The 25,507-nt window shown below is 39.3% G+C and overlaps 1 protein-coding gene across 6 annotated transcripts; it reads right to left on the bottom strand.

Moving 5' to 3' along the window:
• Positions 1-682: 682 nt before the first annotated feature.
• Positions 683-25,462, bottom strand: LOC135501818 (kinase suppressor of Ras 2-like). Of its 6 annotated transcripts, none has more exons than XM_064794149.1 (20): positions 25,177-25,462; positions 21,779-21,919; positions 21,120-21,682; positions 18,630-18,886; positions 17,730-17,793; positions 16,616-16,696; positions 14,846-14,932; positions 12,466-12,563; positions 11,820-12,047; positions 11,525-11,615; positions 10,416-10,481; positions 8,071-8,122; positions 7,688-7,789; positions 7,285-7,376; positions 6,701-6,880; positions 6,360-6,456; positions 5,924-6,057; positions 5,420-5,548; positions 5,024-5,153; positions 683-4,704 (listed from the first exon to the last, which is right to left on the bottom strand). In XM_064794149.1, exons 1-20 carry the CDS (start codon positions 25,360-25,362, stop codon positions 4,552-4,554), a joined length of 2,931 nt encoding a protein of 976 aa, XP_064650219.1. In that variant the 5' UTR covers positions 25,363-25,462; the 3' UTR covers positions 683-4,551. The 6 variants fall into 6 exon arrangements, with proteins under 6 accessions (XP_064650219.1, XP_064650241.1, XP_064650230.1 ...); XM_064794171.1 differs by having other exon boundaries at positions 18,711-18,886; XM_064794160.1 differs by lacking the exon at positions 10,416-10,481.
• Between the last annotated feature and the right edge of the window lie 45 nt (positions 25,463-25,507).

Raw genomic sequence — 25,507 nt, 5'->3', positions numbered from 1 at the left:
GTCTCTCGCCAGGATGAGACAGCGCTGTGGTCCCTCTATCATTGACACCTGCCTCTAGAACTACCTGACTGTGTTCGTGGCTCTGGCTGAGTTGGGACAGCCCCTCAATCATTGCCATCTACCTCTGGTACAACCAGACTGTATCCATGTCTTTGGCCAGGATGAGACAGTGCTGCAGACCCTCCGTAATTGGTATCTATCTATTGAACTAAGAGACTTGAGATTTGTAATCCTGCTTCAGGCTGCCAGAGCGAAGTGAGACAACCATGGGGTGAGACCACAGTTCTGCTTGATGCTGGGAAAAACCACGAGGACAAAGCTTTTGGTTGACATGTTTGAAATTGATTATCCTGCTTCAGGCTGTCACACACACAGTCACAATAAGGACAACCATGGGGTGAAACCGAAGGACTGCTCGATGCTTAATAGAACAACCACGAGGACAAAGCTTGATATTACTTGATATTACTTGATATATGGTTGCGATTAGTAGTCCATGTGACTGGCTGGCAGCCAGAAGAAGGATCACATGGACTCAACCTCTGCACAAGCATGTAGGAAAGTTTGGTAAAACTATGGGAGAAGAACCAAATGGGCAAGTGAATGGAGTGACGAAAGGCATCGGCACCAACAGGCTTAAGTTTGCAAAAGGAAACATGAAAGACAGGTCATTTTCTGAAGATTTCATTTTGACCAAGGTTTTTATTTCAATAAATATTTACATGCTCAGAGCTCTACATATTGCACATATATCTAATTAGTGAAAATGTTATTCCTTGTCTCAGTCACATTGATGAGACTTCGTAAGAGCACAGTGTGTGAATTATATCCAGGATAAGGAATGCAGAAAACATCACATGTAACCATCACTCTCACTGCAGTAAGTCTGCAGGAAAAAAATGTATTCTAAAATATCCCAGAACTTCCAACAGGAAGAGTCATAAGAGTATACGATTTCATTTTGACCAATCTATGTTTGCACATGAGTGTGTTTAGATTCTATTACCCATAACCATTGCCTATTTCTTAGCAGATCAACTGAAGAGGACAAAGACTCCACTGTATCATTCAGGTACTGCAAGGCAAATTCATTCTAGCAGTTTATGCAGAGACAATAAAATCCCACCCTATTCAATGCATACTCATCTATGGCCCCACAAAACCAAAGGACAGCTTTATTGGCCAGTTCCAATGCACATCATACACACTTTTTTTAGGAGCTATCAATATTTTCAATACATAATTTTTTTTAAATTTCTGGCTGATTCACTGTGAATTGTCAAATATTTACTGTGTGCCATGATTAATTCCTGGATATAGCTCTAGCAGAGCAAACTTCTCCAGTCGTTTACTGCAAATTCACCTCAACACCAACACATGTGGAGACAGAAATGTTGTCCCTATATAAAAATCTTGGGACTGTAACTTTCCACTTGTCACATCCGTGCAATTCCACACGTCAGTCAAGAAATGTTATAAACTGTACTTGCAACTACAGCACCAATGAGATTATACATTTAAGTTTTGAAGATAGCTTTTATACAAAACCAACCAAGGCGCAGTCCTTTTTTATTCTTATCTACACTGATGCCAAGACAAGATTTCTACCTCACTCTATAGACACTTTCATCTTAACGTTCACCTCAACATCTTGTGCACAATGTACGGCTTCCTATGAATTATGCAGTTGTGATTGTGGCAATGTTTGGATGAAATGAACTTCACTTGTCTGCTCTCCTAGCTACCATATCACAGCATTGCAGTGGACAAGGATGAAAAATATTGCATTTCATGTTTACAGATCTATATCAATTACTTGTACATCATCCCTTTCATTTGTAATGAACATTTTCAATTCAAATTCTGTTTACAAATTTCCCCAAGTCCTTATAGGTCGGTCACTCTGAGATGTGTCTGGTGACCTCTCAGCAATGCTTATCAACCAGTATTTCCTTAACAGAAGTGTGAACATTCCTGACCTTCAGCTTGCATTACACCAATGTTAGAGTTTATAGGGCATAGTTAAATCCCCCTAAAGCCCAATACAATTAAAACTGATTCACGTAGCCCAGAGCAAGCCAAACATTCAGTCAATATGTTTTGCAACTGGATTCTACAAACTCGTACAGAATCTGTCAACAAGAAATGCAGCTTAAATTGAGCAAGAGAGACAAGTAGGGGGTTAGACATCCAGTGCATTTACAAAGATATTGGAGGACTAACTTAAGTTACATCAAGTCTGATTAAATTTCAATCGTTACAGATGTTGCGCATGATTTCCCGGTTAGAAATCTGGGCAATTTCACACCATCTCCACTCACGAAGATACTGTGGCACCATGTGACAGAGGTGACGGCAAACTGCAGGGAATAAAATATGAAACATCTCTTTTACAAGGCTATCAATATCAAAAGTGGTTGATCAGAGAAAACAAAAGGACCATCATTACCTCAAGACCAGTCATCTGACCACAACCCAATGATTAAGTTCTACTGACCGGTGCAAATAATGTGACAATTGTTACAACCTGGTAAAACAGATCAGATCAAAGTTTTGAATTTGATGGTTCTCCCACAAAATATTGGTATTTACAAGTGTATACATTACATGCACCTCCACTTGGTACCAGTTATCACAACTGTTTTAATCCTTTCTCAATTCAAAAAGAACTTGGAGCCTTATGCCAAAAATATCAGCATTAGAGCTTTTAAATACGACACTCATCAACCCTTGAAAGTTTCATGATAAAGCTCTGTAGATCTGAAAAAGGTTATGTTACCCATGTTTACCAAATTTGACACTCGCTGTCATCCCCAATGCTTTGACATTCTCCCCTCCCCCAACACTGCCCCTACCCAATCATCAAGTTTAAACCAGGTGAAATGCTCGCAGATAAGTCTCAGATCAACTTTTTAAATGGGAAAGGGTTAAAAAAGAAGAACCGAAGCGAATATTTTCTATCACACCATACACTTACTTCATACAAAGTTGATTCAAAGTTGACAGGCCTCAATGAAATGTACACTTTCAGCCAAATCATAATATGTACAATAGCTAGTTTCATTATACAAAATGTACATTCATAAACAATGCATTAGAAACATTGCAGAAGAATATCATCATCGCAGTTAAACTTTTCTCAATAATATTGTGAGATCGCCAAATATTACGCTGATGTTTAGCACATCGACATGTGAGAGGCAAAGAGTAATATCTCACATTGAAGTGAGGCATGCACCTTCTCTTGAGTAGAGATAATTCCAAGGCCAACCACCAGGTTTTGTCGCTACAGTGATTTGACCAGGGTGGCTAATTTTGCCACGAGTCCTCCCATGAGGTATAGTGACAATCATACGAGCCAGGCAGCAATGAAATCTCCTCATATAGTTCACATTGTAACTTCCATTTTGGAGGAGAAACCTTAAGATATCATTATAATCATCGCTACTGACTTACTGTATGATAGCAAAGATATCCATACTACCAAAATAATAGTACATGTACTTCAAAGAAGTAATGTGTTTTTGATACTACCAAAAGCTATAGGACTGGAAGTGACATTTTTGCGATATAAGATGGAAATCAATTCATTAATAGCACCATATGGGCATTAATTGACGTACTTAACAACTCATTTGAGGCCTTTGAGTCAGCAACACGCTCGGTAGAAATTTGAACAAAAATTTCCAAATGTTGCATCTGGTTGCACGCACACATGAATTTATAGTGTCCCCTGATTATGGTTTATCAATGCGCATGTGTCACTGGATGCAAAATCTTGAAATTTTGGTCTGACTTCTGCCAACCCATGGTCTTTATTCAAAGAATAAACATGGTGCACACAACTTCAAAGCACTGAGAACATCATATTACACAAAATTCTTTCACCTCTTCAAGTCATGCTTGAATCAGCCATAATCTACATGTACCTGGGGTAACATGTGGAATACACCAAGCTATTTCTTTACTGATATATCAACAGAAACACATGATTTCCACAACTGCTTGTAGTGTTGGACCTAGCTGGTCAAATGAGGGAAATCTAGCCCCTTCCACTGTTCTGTATTCACACCTTCAGAATTGTGAATAGAACACAGTGGAAAGCCAGCCTTCCCATTTCACCTTACAGAAGATAAAAGAGGCAATTTGTTACCAAAAAGCAACATTTGTTGACACATCCTGTAGACATCTGCTCAGCAATCTAATAAAAATTCTGAATATTCTTGAATCTTACCATTCGTGGTATTCATCTGTGAACCTTTGGCCCAGTTTAAAAGCATGACTTTCACAAGTGACGGCCTTTCTGAGTTGAAACCTTGTAAAAACTTTGTCCATAACTTGTGAAAATCACTACTTGCTCACGTGCTGAGTGAGCTACTAAAGGAGATTAACACTAATACAACTCGCACATCAACTGCATCTAACCACCTAAAAGGACAGGACAAACTATCTATTACCTATAGCTGTCCCTATTTTGCCATCCACAACAACTACTGAGATCCACAGGATGTGCGCTTCAATTGACAACATCGATTTGACCCGTATGACTCCCTAGAACACAGATTCTGCACTTCTTGATAACTGGATAGGATGAGACGGACTTCGGAGTAACCTTTTCTTCGGCAGACGCTCGAGACACTTCAGGATTTGACTGAAGTCTGGTCTGGATTCTGGTTGATACAACCAACACACCATGAGAATGTCCTGTAAGATAGAGTACAGACTTGAATTAGGTTCTCAGAGATACATACGTGTATGATGGCAGTGGTCATATCATGATGAATTTATTCAGTACATCCAATGCTAACGCCGACTAATGCTATTCCAACATTGATTGGATTCCCAAGTGAGAGTCAGACTCATGCATCAGGACATCCTTCTTCTGTGTTCACTCTTTGGGGGAAATGTACACCACATGGTTTTTGACCCAGTACCAGGCCTACTAAGTCCAGTAACTAACTCTGTTCAAACCTGGGAACTTCTTCTGTCTCGCCAACAGGCCATGAATTATGACTCGTCTTACCTTGACATCCCTGGAAGCCTGTATGTGACTAAGGGACTGCTTCATGCCCTTACCAACTTGCCAAATGATCGACTCTGGCGGCTGATTAGGGAAAGGCCACTCTCCACTCAGCAGCTCATACCAGAGGGTCCTGAAACGAGCAACAAAAAGGAATGTTTTATGATTCAATTGTGAGCAGGATACTCAGTGACTCTGGTTCATTCTCACCTCGGCTTCAAGTTATAGGATATTCTTCCCACAATGACAGTGAAAATTAGATGCTATCACATTGGAAGTCTTGGGCTTCCATATCTTGTGAGAGCAAGTTTTGCTATTGCAGAGAGACAGAAAGATGAACATGCATACAATGCAATCGTACAAGCATCCCACTAGGCAAAGAACAAACACTTAACTTACCCAAATGCGTAAACGTCTGAATATTCTTTAAAAGGCAAATCATGATTTGGGCCGGCCTGTAATGAGCGCACTATCTCAGGTGCCAGGTAGCATAACCACCCTGGAGGTATACTCAGCCAATTACCTTTCCTGCAATAAATGGTTGAATCCATCATTTACGCAGCAAATAAAAACCTCAATCAACATATTAAATTTGACATGGTAGAAATTGTAAGGAAATGTAGCATGGCATAGTTTTAAAATAGCACCAAGAGAAAGAGTGCTGATAGAAAATTCTCCAGTGTCTAGTCATATCAGTAAGTTTTAACATGCTACGAGGTAGTGCTAACAGAAAGCTTTCCAGTGTAAGGTAAAATCAATGCCTTCGAAAAGGAAAAACAAAAGAGTGTGATATCAAGGCAACAGGGGAGGGCATCAGAAGCAATTGTCCACAATGCCTCTGATAAGTTCGATCCCGGCTCCTCACCATCATCTCCATCTCACAGCCTGTGTCCTCAGACCTACCTATTGCCTTGGCAGAGTTTAGTTGCATTGAATAGACCAAAATCAGTGATCACCACTTTGCCGGTCTCCAAGAATATATTTTTCGTCTTCAGATCTTTGTGAATTATTCCTTTTGCGTGAAGATACCCCATACCCTGCAAAGAATAAACTGGTAATAGTAGATGAGGGGGTATGAACTGTACACTTGACAATGGCTTTGTATAGCAAGATTTAGTTCCACTTTTTAGAACACAATTTTCCATTTTTATGCTGGATTATTATTATTATTAGTATTACCTTGTTTTGAGACAAACATAACCTCTATGTAGTTAGAAGGTAGTGGCTTTATGTCATGCCCAGGATGAAGGGGACCAGGCAAGTAAGCAAGACATCAGTTAAGATTTCAACAAATCTTAAAGGTAAATATGTACATGATGGTTAAACCATTTCAACTCACCTGTGCTATTTGCGATGCTACTATCACAGTTCGATTCATTGGGAATTTCTCCCTTCGTAAGTGTATATGTGTAAATAATGATGCCCCCTTACATAAACTGAAAGAAAAGATGAAACATTGTAAGTATAACTATCAGGCAAATCCTATCAGATGCAAGATGATGATGGTGATTACTAGATAATAATATGACCTTTGTTAGTTTTGGAAAATTATTGCAATTTCTTTCATTTTGTACTTAAGTGCCATCTATGTCTTCACAAACGCCTTAAAGTTTCCAGTGCAACAGATGCATAGTCGTTTTTTGAATTGAGTAAGTTTGAGAAGCTACGCGTCCTACTTACCTAGTAACTATAGCTAAATGTGGTGGTTTCATACAAGCACCCATAAAAAGAACTAAATTTTCGTGTCGTGTTTTCCTCAACATTGCCACCTCAAGTTTAAATGCAGAGAGCTGGGCTTCATTATCCAAGTCGCTGTCCATGTTTAACATCTTCACGGCCACATCCCCATGCCAGTTGCCCCTAGAAAGATGAGGGTGCATATGAAAAGCAAATTATGAAGCCCTGAAGTTATGTCATCAAGCGATTCAAGATTCAGTTCTTTTGCCAAAAAAAGACCTGTGATTCTTGCACCACATCCAAAACAGAGGTCAGGGCTATCAACTACATGTACTGTACTCAGCCTGTTGGAGTGCTAAGATGATCCATAGGGCACCAGAATATCGCCAGGCAGATGAACCTAACTGGGCCGAGTCAAGTGTATTTTGCGGCATTCGCTCTACATCAGAGACCTTCAGCAATTGGCCGAGTTGAGGAGAAGCTGGAAAGTCTTGGAGGTAGTTCAGAACATTTGTAATCAGGTGATAAAACCTGCCACCTTCACAAAGAAGAGATCACAACAAAGTGCAACCATAAAGTTGACTTACTTGTACACACAACCAAACCTTCCAGTACCAATTGGTTCCCCTAAATTCAACTCTTCATAGGGGATGTCCCATTCTCGTAACGCTACAGATATCTGGAAACAAAGAACAGGTCGTGAAGTTATGAGGGTGAGGGTTTTAGTTCTGATGTGGCACTTGAAATAATGTCAATCTGAGCACTTTCCAAGTCCAAAGACGTGACCACCTGCCCCCTCTTTCTATCTTAGCTTACCTGAACCCCTACAGTATATGGTTTCCACCTCGATCACATTTGAATTCCCCCAGCATTGCTTATGGGATGCAAGATTGTCACGGACAGGGGCAAGCCGAGTACCACTAAGAAAATGAGCTTTTTTTGCTCTTTTACAGCCCTATACTTGTATGTAAGGGAAAGAGTTTTACTTACACTATTGACCCTGATAAAAGAACATGTCCCATCATCAGGTATATCCATGGAATCGAGTCTCTCCGGCGGAGCTTTATCACCTGATCCATTAGACCCAACACTCTGAAAGGAGATCAAAATACATTGGTAAGTTACTAGTTCATGATCACTCATATAGATCTCTACTGCAGATCACCTATAGGTTCACTTCACTGAGGACTAAAAGGTATATTTTGGTTGATCATTGAGTCCAGTACACTCAACAAACACTCAACAAACAGCAACTCAACTTATGTGTGCTCATACTACATTTTTCTCAGTTAAAACATACATGTAGCTCAACTGTCCGAGGGACTGATTTATTTTAGTGTTGAATAAAATGGTGCTTTCTGCAGGATACTTACATCTACTATTGTTTTATCACTGTCATTTGAAGTTGTCGTATTTACAACATCTCTGCAAGAGAAGAACACAAGATTAAAACACACGATTATTTACACAAAGAATAGAACAGTGGGGCTGAACACACGACTGTAATAAGCATGGTCCGGGGCACACCCTCGCGAACTTGGGTAGAATGTCACAGGGAAATCAAGGTGCAATGAAATGGTCTAGCTGTGAACGGTCTTGAGAAACAGTAACTAAAGAAAACTAATCCCATGGTCTAGTTTCATGCTACAAGGACAGCATCTTGTTATTTGTTACAAAAGGGTACCTGGATACCAGGCTAGCACATCAAAGGATACCTGTATCCCGGGCTAGCATATCCCACAGTCATCCACAAAGTCACAACAAAGGATGTGAAACAATAGGATTCCGCAGATGGGAATATTACTGCACTTCAATGACACTGAATAGTTTGGGAGTTACAGATTCACAGACATATAGGACACACACAAACAGGACCACATTACCCCAAACCCATGATGTAACACCGATGTAACATTAACAGAACAAGAACTGTCAACACTTTTGAAAGTCAATCAATGGAAACAAAGTATCAGGTGCAGACAGTTTCTTGTTTCTGTTAATACAAGAATTTGCCATGAATATGATGAATGAGTGTTTCCAGCCCAGTTGGGTGTAATTCAAAACAATTCCACATTCTGCTGTTGACAAAGAGAACTGTAATATCATGAATGTTCAATGAACTTCATATCATTAAAACACAACTTTATGAGCTCGAGATCCAAATTTGAGAAGTTGTCCCAGTAACTGCTAGGCCTTCAATAATGTATAGTATTAGCAACCGTTCTGTAGAGAGGGCAGTACTAGGATGAATCAACGTATACACTTGTGGATGTTTATCTCCAATACGCTTTGGAACTCCAACTATGAATAATAAAAGTGGCCCAGCAATTACTCTGACTATTTCTCCTTCGCAACACCCACGGCCTGCAAAAGAAACAGCTAAGAGTTCGAAAGTAATCTAGGAGTTGAAAACAAGAAAAGAGAAAAGGTTTATAGCAAAATTCCCTGCCAAAATCAAACTAGGCTAAACCTACATAGAAAATTGTCTGTTTCATATAGCAGCAGCTTAGCAGGGCGCATCAGTTGAGAATGATGACACTGATGGTCACTTCTTGTGAATTCAAACCGGGCAGAATATAAATGGGTATCAGGAGGAGGCATTTTAACAAAAGTTAGACTTGATTCACTTCATTGCATTACATGAAAATTCCCACCCTGCTCAACGCAATCTAGGGAGGGTAAGCAGCAACTGAACTTCGAGATAAATCACAAGACCAGGGATCCCACTGAAATGATATCATAGAGAAATACATACAATACATGTACTTCACATGATATTACACGGATTGGACAACACAATTAGAGCAACATAGTCATAGTGTTTCATTCAGAAGATATGAATCGTGCTGTGTCCTTCTTCATTTGATGAAAATACATCAGCAAAAATATACGATCAAATAGGACAATAGAAAAGAAAATCGAGAAGATGACAACTTTTTCTTTATTTTCCTGCTGTATTGACCAACACGGTAGCCATTTTGATTGTTTAAATCATCAAATAGTGGAGAGTGAAATACAGTTTTGGGGTTAAAAGGCAGGGTTCAGCACCTTTTGGTATCATCTTTGCTGAAACACTACAACATAGGTATACTGTTGGGAGAGGATTGACACTGGCTTCATGCAACAGGGGTAGGACAGCCACACAAGCTCATACTGGTTGTCGACTGTTCAAAATTAGCCACCAAGATAGATGTAGCAGCATTAAAGACCAGTTTTTCTGATGTTAAGAGGAAGAAACATCTCAAGTTCACACTGGCGTTTCTTCAGTGAATAAGCAGCTAGTTCACTGAGTGATATTTGTATCTCAAGTTCATACTGGTGTTTCTGATGTTCAAAAGTTGTTAGGATACTGGATGACTAAGAAGTTGGTCTGATTACTGGTATTCATCAACTCTATAACGGTCAACCCAATTTTAAAGTAAACCAGGGACACATTTCCAGTTCTGGTGTCTCTGATCTTATGACTTAGGCAGATCAAGGATTCAAGGAAAGGGGCGCCCCAGCACTTCATATCAAATCCTGGTCAATTTCTAAGGTGTTTCAAAATTTTGAAGAGCTGCCTCTCAACAATACATCCCAAGATCTGAAATATCTCTGCGAAGCATGCCATGCAGCTTTGGGTAACCAGACGGTGTGCAGAGACATAGATGATCCTGCTTTGCACAGTATGAAACAGACAATGTTTAAAGATGGAAGAATATCGGTAATGCGTCAAGACCTTAGGCACCTAGGACTCTTTGTTGGCCATTGGATTTCAGGAACTTGTATGCATAGATCACCTAGGCTGAAACACAGGAGGTAATGCATGTTAAAGGGATTATCCCGTGAGTTAAGCAGTTCCTTTATTCGAAATGGCAGGAAAACGACACAGACACTGTGCTATGGTACAGACAAACCGTACCAGTGAGCCAATGAGGACTTCTTCTGCTAACACATTGGCATTACACAGCACTAAGACATGGGGCCGAGTTAACATAGATACTTAGGCACAGATCTACCGTCAGAATCAAACAACATGTGAAAAAAAATAGGACAAAACTGATTCTAGACGTTTACAAACTGACGCAAAGCGAGAGTTGAGGCAATATTCACATAACGGTATGCCAGTAGTTCAGAAATGCGAATGAGCCTAGAAGATGTGAATAGCCACAGACATTTGAAACTGAAGGGATCTCATGTAGCCATGGCATGGCTTGGCAAAGTAGCAATGAATGGAAGATGATTTTGCCAACAGAAGCACAAATAGCAGGTGATGGTGCCGCACTGTGTTTAAATCTGATGTCATGACATAGAGATATGACATCATGAAAAGTTCTGTAGCGTGGCTCTATTGACACAGGTCAAAATCAAGGCACATGGACATTTCTGAACTGCCAGCAGAGAAGGGCGCTACTGAACTGGTCAAGACAGGACTGTACATGATCAGAGACCTGCACTATAATTACAAGGGTCCAGAATGCTGACAAGTTAATGTAGTAGACATAGTCTGGCACAACCAAAGAAAAACATGCTGATAGCCCTTCACACAAGTTATCAACGCAGGGCTGAAATTTCCCTAGTTTCACTCTGCCGTCATTTTTAAACAAAGTCTTTGCAATGGATCTGTCAAATCTAGGCAATATCCTTTCAACCATAGTGCTCACTAAAATGGTCCCACTGCACTAAATTTTCAGCCCTGCAATGGCTACTAGTTAGTAAGAGTTACATGCAAACTGTCAATCACAAATCAGAATTTAAAAAAATGCATAGAATTTGACCAAAAAGTACCAAAGATACTGTATTTGTTTTGTATGGTTGGCATATTGTTTAATTGAAGCAGGGACTTACGTTCTGTCATTATCTTCATCATCGGGCAAGTCAGCATCTACTTGTGTTATATCAGGGGTCCCATAACTAAAATTTGTACCATTAGCTACATCTGAAATGGAAAGGACAAGGTTTGATGATCAGCAATTAAGTCTCATTCACAAATATTACCTCAGAAGTCTGGCAAGGACATCCAGATATCTAAACCAGGACCGTACTGCAGAATAAACCATCAGGTGTTTCCAAGGAGCTATGCATCTCAGCCAAGCAGACAATATGTTGAAAAATAACTTTATACACAGAAGTAAACACCTACCAGGGAATCTAAAACTTGTCACATGAATAATTGGCGAAGGCGATGAACTTTGATGAATGTCATGAAGTCCGAGCAATGCAGGCGACGATGGGGTGGAGGAATCACATGAAGACGTATTTGAACTTGACTCTCCAGGGAATGCAGAGATACCAGGCACTGAACGTGCAGGCTTCAGGTTACTGCCGGGAGCATTGGTATTGGATGTCTTCCGACTGGCACTAGGAGAACCTGAAACAAACATAAAGAAAATAATTACATGACTTGGAAATTAAGAACGACAAGAGTTGGAATCACATATCAGTTGGAATCAGACATATTGGGTCTAGACTGACTTGTAACGTGTCATTTGAAAGACATACTGGAACCAAATGGATTCAAAAACCTCTACATAAGGGAACTGGTTGTAGACTCTCCTTGAATTGAAATGCTAATAGCGCTATCGAGATGGGGCAACTGAATGAACCGGGAGATTGTGGGTTCAAACATAAATCCCAGGCAGTGACTGACCAGTGGTGAAGTTGGCCCATGGCAACATTGTGTTATGTTTATACCAGAGATAGACATGTTTCAAATTTGATCAAACCCACAATGATCTACCGTATGCACATATTTCAAACTTTATCCATAAACTAAACACACTACCCACCTTCCCTAAGATAACTGTCCAGAAAGACATCAACATATTTATCAGGAAGGCCACACGCTGGAGCAACCTTTGGGGCACAGTCCTTGTGACACTTGAATCTGGCAAATAAAGATTGGTAGGACATTGAATTATTACATATAGAAGAACCCTGTCATTTACTTCCACTTGTCCCCCTGGTTCCTATCATCAAGGCTTTCATTACTTGTACTACGATCATCCCTTGTAATTACTTCTACTCTTATCTAACTTTCTATCTTGCAAAACATGAAATGTGTTTAAGACTTAAACAGTCTCCTTTTTTGAGGGCAAGCACAGATTCTGTTAACAATCACTAAACTATTCAGTGAACAACAAATGGTCATGAAAATATTCAAGTCCACTTGAAAATAATGTGTGCTTTCGGTGCACAGACATTCTATGACCAGTAGGTGACCTAGAGCACACTGTGAAGGGACTTTCATTAGTGGGATGTGGCACACATATTGCATGTGACAAATATTGCTTGTTCGCAGGTGCCAAAGGCATTTTATAAGTCACATAAACTAGAAATGACACAATTCAATCAACTACTAATCAACTTGGTGATTTCATCTGGCACTGTAACCCTCTTTATATCACAGCAAAGTTTGCTGAAGATTCAAGATTCTGAAGAACTTTCAAAAACGAATGAACTTTCAATTAACTGAGGAAGCCTAATGTTATCATGATTGTTTAGGCATGTAAAACAAAGAGGGTTCACAATATTTATCAAGTCAACATCGATCTGAACATGGTCATGACAAGGGTATGAATGGTAATGTTAATGGCTGTTAGGAAGAGCAAAACATGGAAAGGCGCAAGAAAACAAAACTGCAATTTAAAAGGAAGAAATGCACCTGCAAACAAAATGAGGGATTAGGAGAACACATCTTTTGATTACAGACACAGAGCCTGCGGGAGAAGAATCACTCTTACATGAGTTTCAAGCAAATTTGTACGCTTAGGGCCACAAACACGTCCAGAATCTGCTGCTTATGTTTGCCAGACAATGATATTCTTATCCTCATGCAGAGTTTTCCAACTTGTTGGGCCACCCTCCTGAACCAAGGGGCCCCAGGGGTCTGTCAAGCTGAAGCAGGGGGCGCCAGGCAGATCCCCCCCTCCCCAATCACATATTAATCTTGAAACACACGACAAGTGAGTTGAAACAAGTCTTGTTCTTCTGTCTTAGGAACTGTGTGAAAGTGAATGTGGTCTTTTCACGGCTTAATCCTTTTACTGCCAGGCCAAGGTGAGCAGAATTTGAAAAGCACTGTCACCTGGCAGTTGCATGTCAACAAATGGCACCTTGTCTAGCATGTCCAGTACACGGAACAAAATCTCAGATGAAATAATTAGTAGCACACTGATGGAGAAGGTCAACATAATTTCTCCTACACAGTTACAGCTCAGACTGAAGTAGCATGGAGAGGTCTCACATTATTTCTAAGTGATAATATTCAACAGAATAACTCAACATACTAAATGGAAGAGTTGCACTCGTGGTGGAAAGAGAAGAACAACACTCAAGCCTTAAATACTGCAGGAGATGGGCCTGGGGAGAAAATGAAAGAAAACAGAAGGAAGAACATAAAGCACTGAAGATCTAGACCTCAAATATAAAGTAATGTTAAGCAAGAACTATAAGTCATAGTTAGTACATGGTTACCTCTGAAAGGACCAACGGAATGAAAAGACATGTATGTTATGAGCATTTCTATTTTGTATCTTCAAGTGGTTATAAATTGGGCAACTTAACAAAACTATTCTTTTCTATTTAACAGCGACAAAAGCAGTTAGATTTTAGTACAACGATGAGATGTCTCTTCAATATTAGTAATAGTAACAGGACATAACAAGAAACAATCTTGTTATCCATGTTTCTTTGCAACTGTGCAAGAGATTAGGGCTAACCTACAATGGTAATGTTTTTGATAAAGCAGACAACACAAGAACTAAAAGCTTTGAAAATCATTGTTCTAAAAAGCATTAAAAATTTAACCCTTTGATGCTGAACAAGTTTGATACGAGTGGGGTGAGTATGGGTAGAACAGTCCACTAGGTTTGCCTGGGAAGGGAGAATCTATAAAATATGCATTCAGAACTGATCTTCATATGATCGAAATTGCTCTTCATTAAGAGGTAGCAGTTCTTTGATAACAATAGATAGAACACCCACTAATCTTTTGAAATGTCAACATTCAGTCTAAAACACTCAAATGTACACTGTTTCTAACGTAACATTCATCATGTACAACGTAAGACTCTGGTTTGGCACTCAAAGGGTTAAAAATAATTCCATTCTACAGGTTGTAAAGTATTAGGTTATCCATGCAGATGACTACAGAACAAGTCAACTTACTTGCAATATTTACACATTTTTCCACGGAATTCAAAGACGTGTTTGTGACAATAATCACAGGAACCAAACACAAGTTTTGTCTCAAATCTACAGACAGAAAAAAGACAAAGACTGTGCTAATTTGGGCTTACAGGATACTATTGATAGTGAATGGAAAACAAAACAGCTGGCGCTGATGCCTGCTCATAGCTTCTGTGAGAGAATAAGCTGAAAGAGAGGGAAGCATTACAACAAGGTGCAACAAGAAGACAAATTAAACAGCAGAGAGAGAGAAGAGGCAGAAATATGCAGAATGTTAGTGATATATGGCTTGTCATGAGAAGCATGAAGAAACGCATTGAGATTCACGTCATTGAGTCTGAACTGAGGATTCTCTTGGGTTTTTTAGAATCAAGAAGTATTTGAGATACGCACGCACATAAAGCAATATCACCACAATTTGGGAATTAACCAACTTGTGAGAAAAAAGACAAGTTTTTTTTAGCAGAGTCGTAACAATGCAAAATCTTCAATTCAGAAACGAAATGGCAGGAATATCACTTGTCAAAGGGATACGACTCAAATTTTGGGTATTTTAACTTATTCTAGCTCACTGAGTTTCTTTGCCAATAATTTAAAGTTATGGCTCAATGGTGAATCCTCATATTAATCAACGTTTCTATGATACAGAAAGGTACGTCCAATACCAGACACAACTAGAATCATGTGGATGAAAATGATGACAGTGAAAGAAAGCTAACTATGATAGCATCCATTTTTGCCCCATTTCCACGTTAGCTGGCTCCTGAGGAAAATTCCTTTCAAAAGGTAATTACTCCTTGTCACATCATAAGACTCTTCTAAATTTCTTGAAGTTACCTCAGTCGACAGGCATGGCTTCCAGTGTGCTCAAGATAAGATAAGCTGGGGGAATGATAGAGCCCCTGCTATTGCTTAGTTAGAAATAGTTAGAAATAGCAGGGGGGCTAATCCCCCCCACCCCCACCCCCACCCCTCCCCCTATTTTACATGACATGCACCACTGGCAACGTTTCTTGGTGAAGCACTACAAATGATAGGCGAGGGTGTTGGTGGACATTGTCTGTGTGGAAATTATGACAAAATGTATGGTACCACTGATGAAATTATGCAAGTGATGATGAAAGATTTCCTAAATCTATTGGTAGCATAGAATTTGAAGTCATATACATGTAAGCAGCAAATGGAGTACTTTATTTTATCATTCAGTGCCAACCAGGAACATGATGCCATGCCTACGCATTGGTCATTCTTTCTCATTTCAGAAATGTTTTCATTCAAACCTGCAGAAACTTTCTTTGATTACCCTCTGTTTACAAATGTTTACAAAGGTCAAACAGAAGTGAAGTTTGACCGATAAATGTCAAAGAGACAAGAGACTTAAAAGTGAATTACTACATGCAGATAACTGAGCCTCAGGTTATGGTTCATCTTGGCCCCCATTGATACTAGCATAAGCCTCAGTCGAGCTCTATAGCTATTGATATATGAACATGACATGACATGCTTTCTTTCAAACAGTCTAAGTGACCAAAGTAGAGGTTTAGGCAAGGAAAGAATGAAGACGAACCATAACCTTACATACTGAAGAAGAACCATAACACTGAGATCATCGAATGATACTCATCAAGATAACAGATGAAAGAAGAAAGTGACATGAACTGGGGAACAAGGAACGGGCGTGGAGTTAAATAAGGAAAAGGAATTAACAACATTCAGGCGGAGTTAATAGGTAAAGACTGCATTCCTTACTTGCATTCTTTGCATTTGTAGCCCAAGAACATCTGTTTATGGCAGTAGTCACACGTGGTGATCTTATAGGAGTTAGTAAACCTTGCAAGAGAAAGTTAGATAAGAGAATTGAAGTTAGGCTAGCATTCACTATCACACATCAAAGTTTTGGTACTTTTCCCCGCTATGGGCACACAACTGAGGGGATTTTTTTTTAAATCTTCAGAAATGTAATGTTTTACCACCAACTGAAATTAGATGTAATCAGAAATGCTGATCATGGGCTTTCTAAAGAATGGACATATGAACTGGTGTTGCTGGTGCAGCAAATTCTCAACTTTTTCCGACAATTTCAGTGGCCACATCCAAATGTAGCCATGTAGAATATGACGAGCAGATGGACTTGACTTATTTCTTTTCTGGCAACAGTGGCATTAAAATTGACAGATTTTCCTACACTCTGACTCTGTTATTGCGCATGCTATTTCACTGCAAATATCGCAGAACAGCAATTTTGATGGTTTGATGTGTGAGACTGAATCCTGTCTACAAGTGCCAGTTAGTACAGACGTCTGGAAAACAATGTTGTTATAACTACGGTAAGGTAAGGTGGCAGAACTAATGCAGAACAGGCCTGGATGGAGGAAATGAAAAAGTTACAGCAGGAACATACAATCACAAGGACAGACATTGAGCAAATTTGGATACGATCTTGTTTATGATACGTAGCAGAAAGGTCACATGTTTACTTAAACGAACCAATTGAAATCTAAACAGATCAAAATTCTCTTTGAAGATTTAATCTCGAAGTGCAAACAAAATCATTCATTCAGCATTAACCAATCAGAGGGATTATCTCATGAAACGCATTAAGCAATCCAGCTAAAATGGACATCAATGATAATTACTTCAAGTGTTACTTTAAGCACATAAAGTACTCAAACTAATGAAATCATCACTTTGAGTCTGTGGAGCCTGACTGCCAACAGACACAGCAGATGGCTGTTGTCATTCCCAGAACTATTTTACGGAATAACAAATCCGTACGACAAGACTGTGGGAATTTTTGATAGCCCCTAAAATGCAATGTAACAAAGTTAATTGTCCTCAGAGCATTCTAAATAGAGCTACTTACCTATGATTGATGAAATGAGACATGCTACAAGGCGTTTTAGGAGATTTTGGAACCAACAGTCCACCTGCAAAAGAGCAGACAACATGTAGAATCAATTGACATCATCATGGAAATAACAAGAAGGGTTGCATCATGAGTTTTGAATTTGTAATTTTCTCAAATCAGTGACAACAGCTGAACGTATTCTCAAATCAAATTCTAATTCCCTTCAGAATCAGGGTGGTGCTTCATCATCATCCTTACAGCATCCACACAGTTCATTCTAGATCCCTAATAGGTCTGCATCAAACAGGCACACGACTGGGTTAAATGTCCTGCATAGAACTGGAAAGATACACTTCCAAGAACAACACAAGCAGAAAGCAGGGGTTAGTACTCAGAAATCATCCACAGAATATCAGAATATTCAATTTAGACATTCTACAACAGTCATGTCAAGCAGGATAACAACAGTTATTTTCGATTTAGTTTCAAACTTATTTCCATGCGAATCATTTTTACAATATATTTGTACATAATATAGGGCCTATGCAGTTATTTGGAACAAGACTTGACAGAAACTACTATGAACACTTACCAGGAGGAGTTATCATACAACAGAAACCGAATCAGAAAGTCTGTTACCAATTTGGATGAAAGTCCCACACCTACATGTATTAACTCAGTCAGAGACAAGCCTTCCAGACATAGGTGCACATCCATATCAGATTTTTCATCTTCCTTTCCAAACAAGACCAAACAGGTCTGTATTCTAAACAAGGCAATTCATCCAAATTAGATCACAGACTTTCTAAAGCTGACAAAGCAGGATTTTAGTAGGTTACCATTCTCCATGCTGTACAATGAACTAAACTGGGTAGTATAGTACAACGCGTGACATCCAAAGAGAGCAAAACTTACTTTTTGTCTCATCGGGCAAATTAGAAGTGCTCCATTTCCTAATTTTAGTACCGTCTGGCAAGGTATAAGTGGCCAACTTACTAGCTTTGTCATCGGACAAGTTAGCTTGGTCATGATGTTTGTATAGAGGTGATTGAAGTGGTGACGTATGACCAGAACGCCCCTCCTCGGCCGATAATCGTCGCTTGAATAATGCCTCATAGCTCCCAGTCAGCTTCAGGTCATGTGGCTTCTTTTTGTGTCGAAAGGACAGGTTTCTGCAGAGATAAAAACATTACATTATGGAAAGGAAACAAAAAAACAATCGGATTCCCAGCTAATGGCATTTTCAAAGTCCACGAATGTTGTCAGGTGAAATAGACCCATTTCTCTACTGAAACGGTTGCAAGTACTAGGACTAAGAGGAGGACCTCAAGTGGTTTTTTAAATTGAGAGGTACCAGGGTGTTTTAAACAAGTATACCCTTCCTCCAATAATGTTTTTCAAAAGGTAATTGTTTCGATTTCGAATGTCATAATCTAGCAAAAACAAGGGACAACTGAAAGAGAAAGTAGCCTAATTGGAATCACAGATCTGCATGCAATCATTTTTCTGCATGCAATCAGTTCAATCACTACAGTCACGATTACTATCGGTCTAACTATAACTATGACCAAGCCAGGACCAGATAAATTTGATGCTATACTAGACTAATATTAAAATACTTTGAAAGAAATTCAGATAGGGAGGTAGAGTATACAAACTACATGTACAAGTAAAAGCAATCTGATCAGTTTAGCATCCCCAAATTTGATGATTGTTGTACAAGATGATGGTACACCATTCACGGCATGCGATGCACAAATATATCACAAAACTATATTGGCTGAATAGGAAACTTGGTAGGACTGAAAAGCAACTGGCTTTGTTAGGGCAAGAAATGCAACAACATCAGCACCAGAAAAACTGAACCATTCGTTTCTGGCATCAGTTGCTGCGACAAAAGATTTTGGTGACAGGTTCACCTTTCCGAGTGCTGGATTGCTTTGCATTTTGGCACACATAACTGAACACAAAACAGATGAATGTTTCTATACAGACAGCAGACGTTAAGCAATCTATAACTAGAAGAGGCAAAGCAGACAAAGGGGGCAGTTGATTTGTCTTGGCAAAGGAGAAAGTGTCTTCACGTACTGTGAGGTGTCAGTGTGATGTGGATGTTGGACTTATTGTTTGTGGTATGATGATTGACGATAACTGACAGGAAGACTGCAAAATGTTTCACAGCTTCAATGAAAATACTTACTCCAAACTGACAATCGACACTATCAGAAAAGGTAATGCTCTGTACATGTATAATTAGTATCAGAATACTAGGCAGTGACATGACCTAGGCTTATTGCAGTGAAATGGCAAAAAGTTCTGAGGGGCAAAAGGGAAAAACAAGCAACTGTATCAGGCGTGCATGAAAAGAACATTGGGGCTTACTTGACACCATAAACACTGCCTATTGCACGTGTTACTCTTCTCTGTACAATGGGGGGAGTCAGGGTCAATCGTCGATGGCCGTCTTCACCTTTCCACCTATTAAAGTTAGGAGGTCTGCATGCTTAATATGGGTTAAGGTGACAAAATGAAGACCCAAGTGGTCACAAATGGTGTAGGACAATATCAGCCATGTGGCATGCAAGAGATTAGGATAATACACTTCATAGATAGACATCCAAACTGGTGCTGAAAGGAACATGCGCACATCTGGTTCATCAGGAAAGCCTTGAGCAAGCGGTGAGGCTGTGTCCGCTATCCACAACTGTAACTATCCACAAGAAAAGAGTTGTAACTTCCAGTCAAGTTACGCTTGTTGTATTTGGTGAGACAACCAAACCCTTACTGTCAGATGTCCATTCTTTACCAGCCCTCTACATGTACATGTAGTTCACTAAACAAGATGTGCACAAACTTCCCTGCATTTGGAATTAATCTATGATGAAGTAGATGTTTGTGTTATTTACAAATGGATCGAGTTGTGTGATGTATGTGTGTGCAATGCTGAATATCATGCAGCAGCACCAACATTAAAGCAAACTTCTCAGGATGATCGACAAGATGGTCAAATGAATGTTCGACGAACACAGACCACTTACACAATATTTACATATTCATCAAGAAAGAAATACGGTTTAGAAAGTGTAGAATGTAAATATGTGGATCTTAAGTTTAGAACTTAGGTACTGGTGCCAAAATACTATCATAACAAAGAGGATGAAAGAGTGCCGCAAATGATACGATATCAAGAAGGATGTGTAATCAGAGACCGAATATTCATCCGATTTGACAAAAAAGAAGAATGTCAAATTATTATTACCTTCACCAACCTAAGTTTACCAATAAAGGAGAGTAAAAAGATAGGCAGAAAAGGTTCTTTGTAGCTATAATGGTAACACCACCGCCAAACGTTAAGAAATTAAATTGTAAGATTGCATTTGGCATCGACTATTTTCGTATACTTACTTTATCCCATCTGGATCTGTAATCCGACTGAATAACTGAGACTCGTGAGATTTACTTTTGGTGAGAGGAAATCCATCCGGATATAAACGGATCTTGTTTTTAGGTGGGGGTGTGGCCGGTGCCTTTTTTGGTTTGACCAACGTTGGCGTGGGTGGCGGTGTAAGATTCCGACTACGATTTGCTGCATGAGGTCCCGGCGATGACGGCACACTTGCAGGCGGTGTAGGCGGTGAGTCATCGTGCATAATGCTGGAAGTCCCAAAAAATGCATCAGGCGGTAAGGATGAAGTGGATGGTCTTTGTAACTTTGGTGAGCTGCCACCAAATGGACTCCCTGAAACTGATCTACTCGGATGATAAGAAGACCAATGCAGTTCTACATTCAGCTCATCACTTTTTTCTCCTTGTAACTGGTGTTCTGTGCATATTTTCAGTTTTTGTAAAGCAGTATTTAGTCTGCAGACTTGATCATCATCAGCACCAAGGCGTTTCAGCAATATTTCAACCTCCTCCTCTGTTTTCTCAAGTAAAGACTCCAAGGATATCTGCTTTAATGCTACCATCTGGAAAATAGACAAAAGAATGTTTTAAAGTCAAGATTCAACAGATAGCATTTAAAAATACAGTTTAAATATGTTTGAAAATAAATATCAACTCACCGCTATGACATCTTTATTTATGCCTAATATGTTTAAGAAGAGTTGCACTCTTGGGTACTCCTGCAGTACTGGTGGCATGTTGTCAGGGTGGACCTTGGACTTGGCCACCAGCTGTTGGCTGAAGAGACTGATCAGTTTGCCCTGAAAAGAAGAGAACAAGTCATCATGAAATACGACATACATTTGCCAATTGTTTTGGCAGACAAACTTGTCTACCAGCAGACTCTTCTCAAAAATTCTGAAAATCAAAATGTCAGTTCAAACCCATTCCAGTACATGTAAATGAAGGGGACAATTTTGAAGCGTGATGCCCTTCTTTTCCTCATATCTCACTTTGTGGTCCAACCTACTGAAAATGAAAGATAATTCTATTCTATTTCTAGACTGTGTAGACGTTTGTTTATTGACTGTGTAACAATTACATAAATTCTAACACTCAAAATTGCGTTTGATAAAACAGTTTACACTTGTAACTTTTTAATTTAATGTTCTGTTGTGTAGTTTACTACTACACAACAGTTCAGTACACAGCAAACACCAAAGGACATGTTCTGTTTTCATCTGCATTCGCAAAGACATTTGCAATCTTTGATTCTCGATGAAGCAATGCTCAAAATATCAACAAAATGGAAAGCTGGGCAAGAAATGTATTCCTTATCTTCCTTCACATTTCAACTGCTCCCATCTTCAAAGAACTCATCAACTCCAGCAGGAGCACATTGAAGCAAACAAAAATCAACCCAATATATCTTGTCCGTGTTGTCAATAACACAGACATTGACAGAGGCTTTTTCTATCAAAGGAATTATCAATTGCATTCTTCAAGTATGCCATGTTTCATGTAGAACGTGAGCTTAGATGGAACTACAATGCAGGACTCACTTCTCACCGGACATCAAAGGGGCTCCAGGCAAAACAGCAGAAGAGACAGACATAGCAATTAGTCGATCCAATGCCCCTCGGGCTGTATAGGTGCTGAATCAATCAAAAGATTGCAACACTAGATCGTGCAAGGCTTGACAACTTAACACATTTTAACATATATTTGATATTTTTAAGGTTGTTCGATAATGCATTGTGCTGTGACACAGTCCATCATTCAAAAACAAGGAACAGTATTTTACACTGACACGGAAACAACACAACATGCTGGTCGTAATTGCTGATATTTATGGTAAAAAATAACTCTGAATAAAAGAGAGAATATCATACTTAAAAGCATGAAGTTTACAGGTTTGCGAAACATATAACATGCAGCACAGTCAATAAGTGCAAGTCATGAAATGTGAAATGTGAATGTCATGGCACAGATGCTGACCACAGCCTTCAATGTACATGTCAGACTCAAAATACATGATGAGTCATATCAGATACAAAATAGAGTGGGGCTATCTTTGGAAAACAATGAAAAAACATAAGAGTCATTCCCTTTTGTTATGTATCTGAACGGTGAAATCTATTTTTGATTCTCGACAAGACGTGCACCGAAGCAAAGTATTCAAACAAGATAGAGCACACAGACAGAGATATATCAAATACGAATGACGAAATGTACGAATCAATCCCATTTTCATTTTCATCTGGCATTACGCAAAAATCGCACTCGAGATTTATATGTTTTATATCTGAAATGATACTTTGCTGCGTCGATCAATACAGAGCAGAGCTTAACGGCAATGCCGTATTTTTTAAATGTTCAACATCAGATGCATTGTTGTACATGTAATCCAGGCAATAACTGAAGATAACTCAGATGACAAATACGAGTCTGTGCAGATCTAAAATAAACCAGCTCAGTGTTGTAGCTCGTTCTCATGTTTGATTGTTTGCTGATCTGCTTCTATTTGACAAGATGGATGCCATTCATACCAAAGGAAGCAGATAATATAACCTTGTTTCAAAACTTAGGACGGCTACTTTGTGTTCTTTGTGTATTTCTGAGAATATGAAAACAATGACACGTTTTAGGATGATCTGTCACAAAAAGATAGAGTCTACCCTTTTTTCTGTCACTTCATACCTTCATCAGCACTTCCATAACAGTGTATCAACCCCTGAAACAAGTCTTATACTCGCAAAAAGAAGAAATGACACAAGGAATTGGGTTCACAACTTCATCACCAAAGCCAATTCTTGAATGATCATTTTATGTCTCATATCCTCTGAACATGACATGAAGCTCTGACATTTTGGCTTACCATTTTCTAATTGGAAATCTCACATGCAGCTTTTGTACATGTAGCCATAGTAGGTTTGGTCTGGGTGCAGCGGCGTATGACATGACAAAGCCTTGATGCGTGCCTTCTTTCAATCGCACTCAGTGGTCTTACAATGCCTTATAGAGACATTTTACATAAAATTCATAAATTCAAAGCCTTGATAGCTGGCCTGGCCATATTCTGCTCCAGTCTGAGTCATTGTTTAAAAAACAGGCCTAAACTAGAGCAGAGTTATGATAATGACAAATAAATCAAAGGCAAAAAATAGTGACAATAAAATGATACAAAAACAATCTGAAACTCATGAGTCATAAATTGACGGGAAAACACATGCCACTGGATAAAACAATTGCAAATGAGGACTAATGTAAACACAGGCCACTAAATCAAGGGTCAGTAGTAGGGGGTTTCTATACTTTTTGTAAGAAGCAGTGAACCTTTGAGCTAGAATAAAAGATATTCAGGAATCTAATTGTGGCTTAAAATGTCTGAGTAATTATCATTTTCATAGGAGTAACACTTTTTGAAAATGGAATTTTTTCCCCGAGTATCTTATGGGTATTAATTTCTATGAAAAGTAGTTGTTTCATTAGAAACCGACCACAAGGGTATACCCTCGTTCACCAATAAATACTTCTGTTGGAACTGAAATAATGTACATTCATTGAAATTCAACATTGCTAATTGACCTGGTAGTCTTTTACTTCCTGCCTGTACACGAGATTCCTTTTAAGGGTACCTCATGTCTGTAGGCCTAGGCCATGTGAGACCTCAAGTTCATATCAAGCATTGTACAATAGATTGAATGTTTACTTAGAGACAAATGCTTATCAACATTGAGGGTAGGCCCCCTGCCTATGGCCTAAACTGGCATATTCACCGACGTTAGATGATAGGCCTACATACGTACCGTACGGTAATATTGCCCCGTCTCACGGATGATCCCCATTCACATCAAGACGTTTATTCCAATTAAAAAAACAGCGATAGTAAGTGCACCGGTACCAGAGTGAGTAGTGACACCCCAACACAGGAGTGGAACAGCAAGCAACTACTAACTGGGCTAGCTAACCAAAGTTTTTTACTTTTTAACCCCCAAATGACCCTAGATTTAGTGGCCTACACAACAAGCACAGTATCGGTTACATAATAAGATCATCTCTAGAGAAGCAGACACACCTCAGTCTCCCTAATTTCCGTCTGTGTGATTTCTTCCACTGTCGAACATATCGTTCGGAGACCTTTCATTTTCTTGGCAGTGAAATCTATCATAGTTTGAGCCGTGGTGCAACAATCAAGGGCCTGTTGACCCTGGTTTACGTCCTTTTTAACCGACATCTTTGGTTTGTGAGGGTTCACCAACATATGTTCCTACTAATCAATAGTCTTTTGAGTTTCATTTTCCTCACGGAGAGATGCAAATGCCGAATATTTTGACACACATTACTCATCTTCCTCTGTAAAGAGTAGCCATATTGAAAGTCAAACAATTCGGGATTCGTCGCGAGAA

The sequence above is a fragment of the Lineus longissimus genome, chromosome 2 (assembly GCF_910592395.1).
Source record: "Lineus longissimus chromosome 2, tnLinLong1.2, whole genome shotgun sequence".
Classification (NCBI taxonomy): domain Eukaryota; kingdom Metazoa; phylum Nemertea; class Pilidiophora; order Heteronemertea; family Lineidae; genus Lineus; species Lineus longissimus.
The sequence above is the reverse complement of the archived record's forward strand: the minus strand, read 5'-3'. Positions and strand labels throughout refer to the sequence as shown.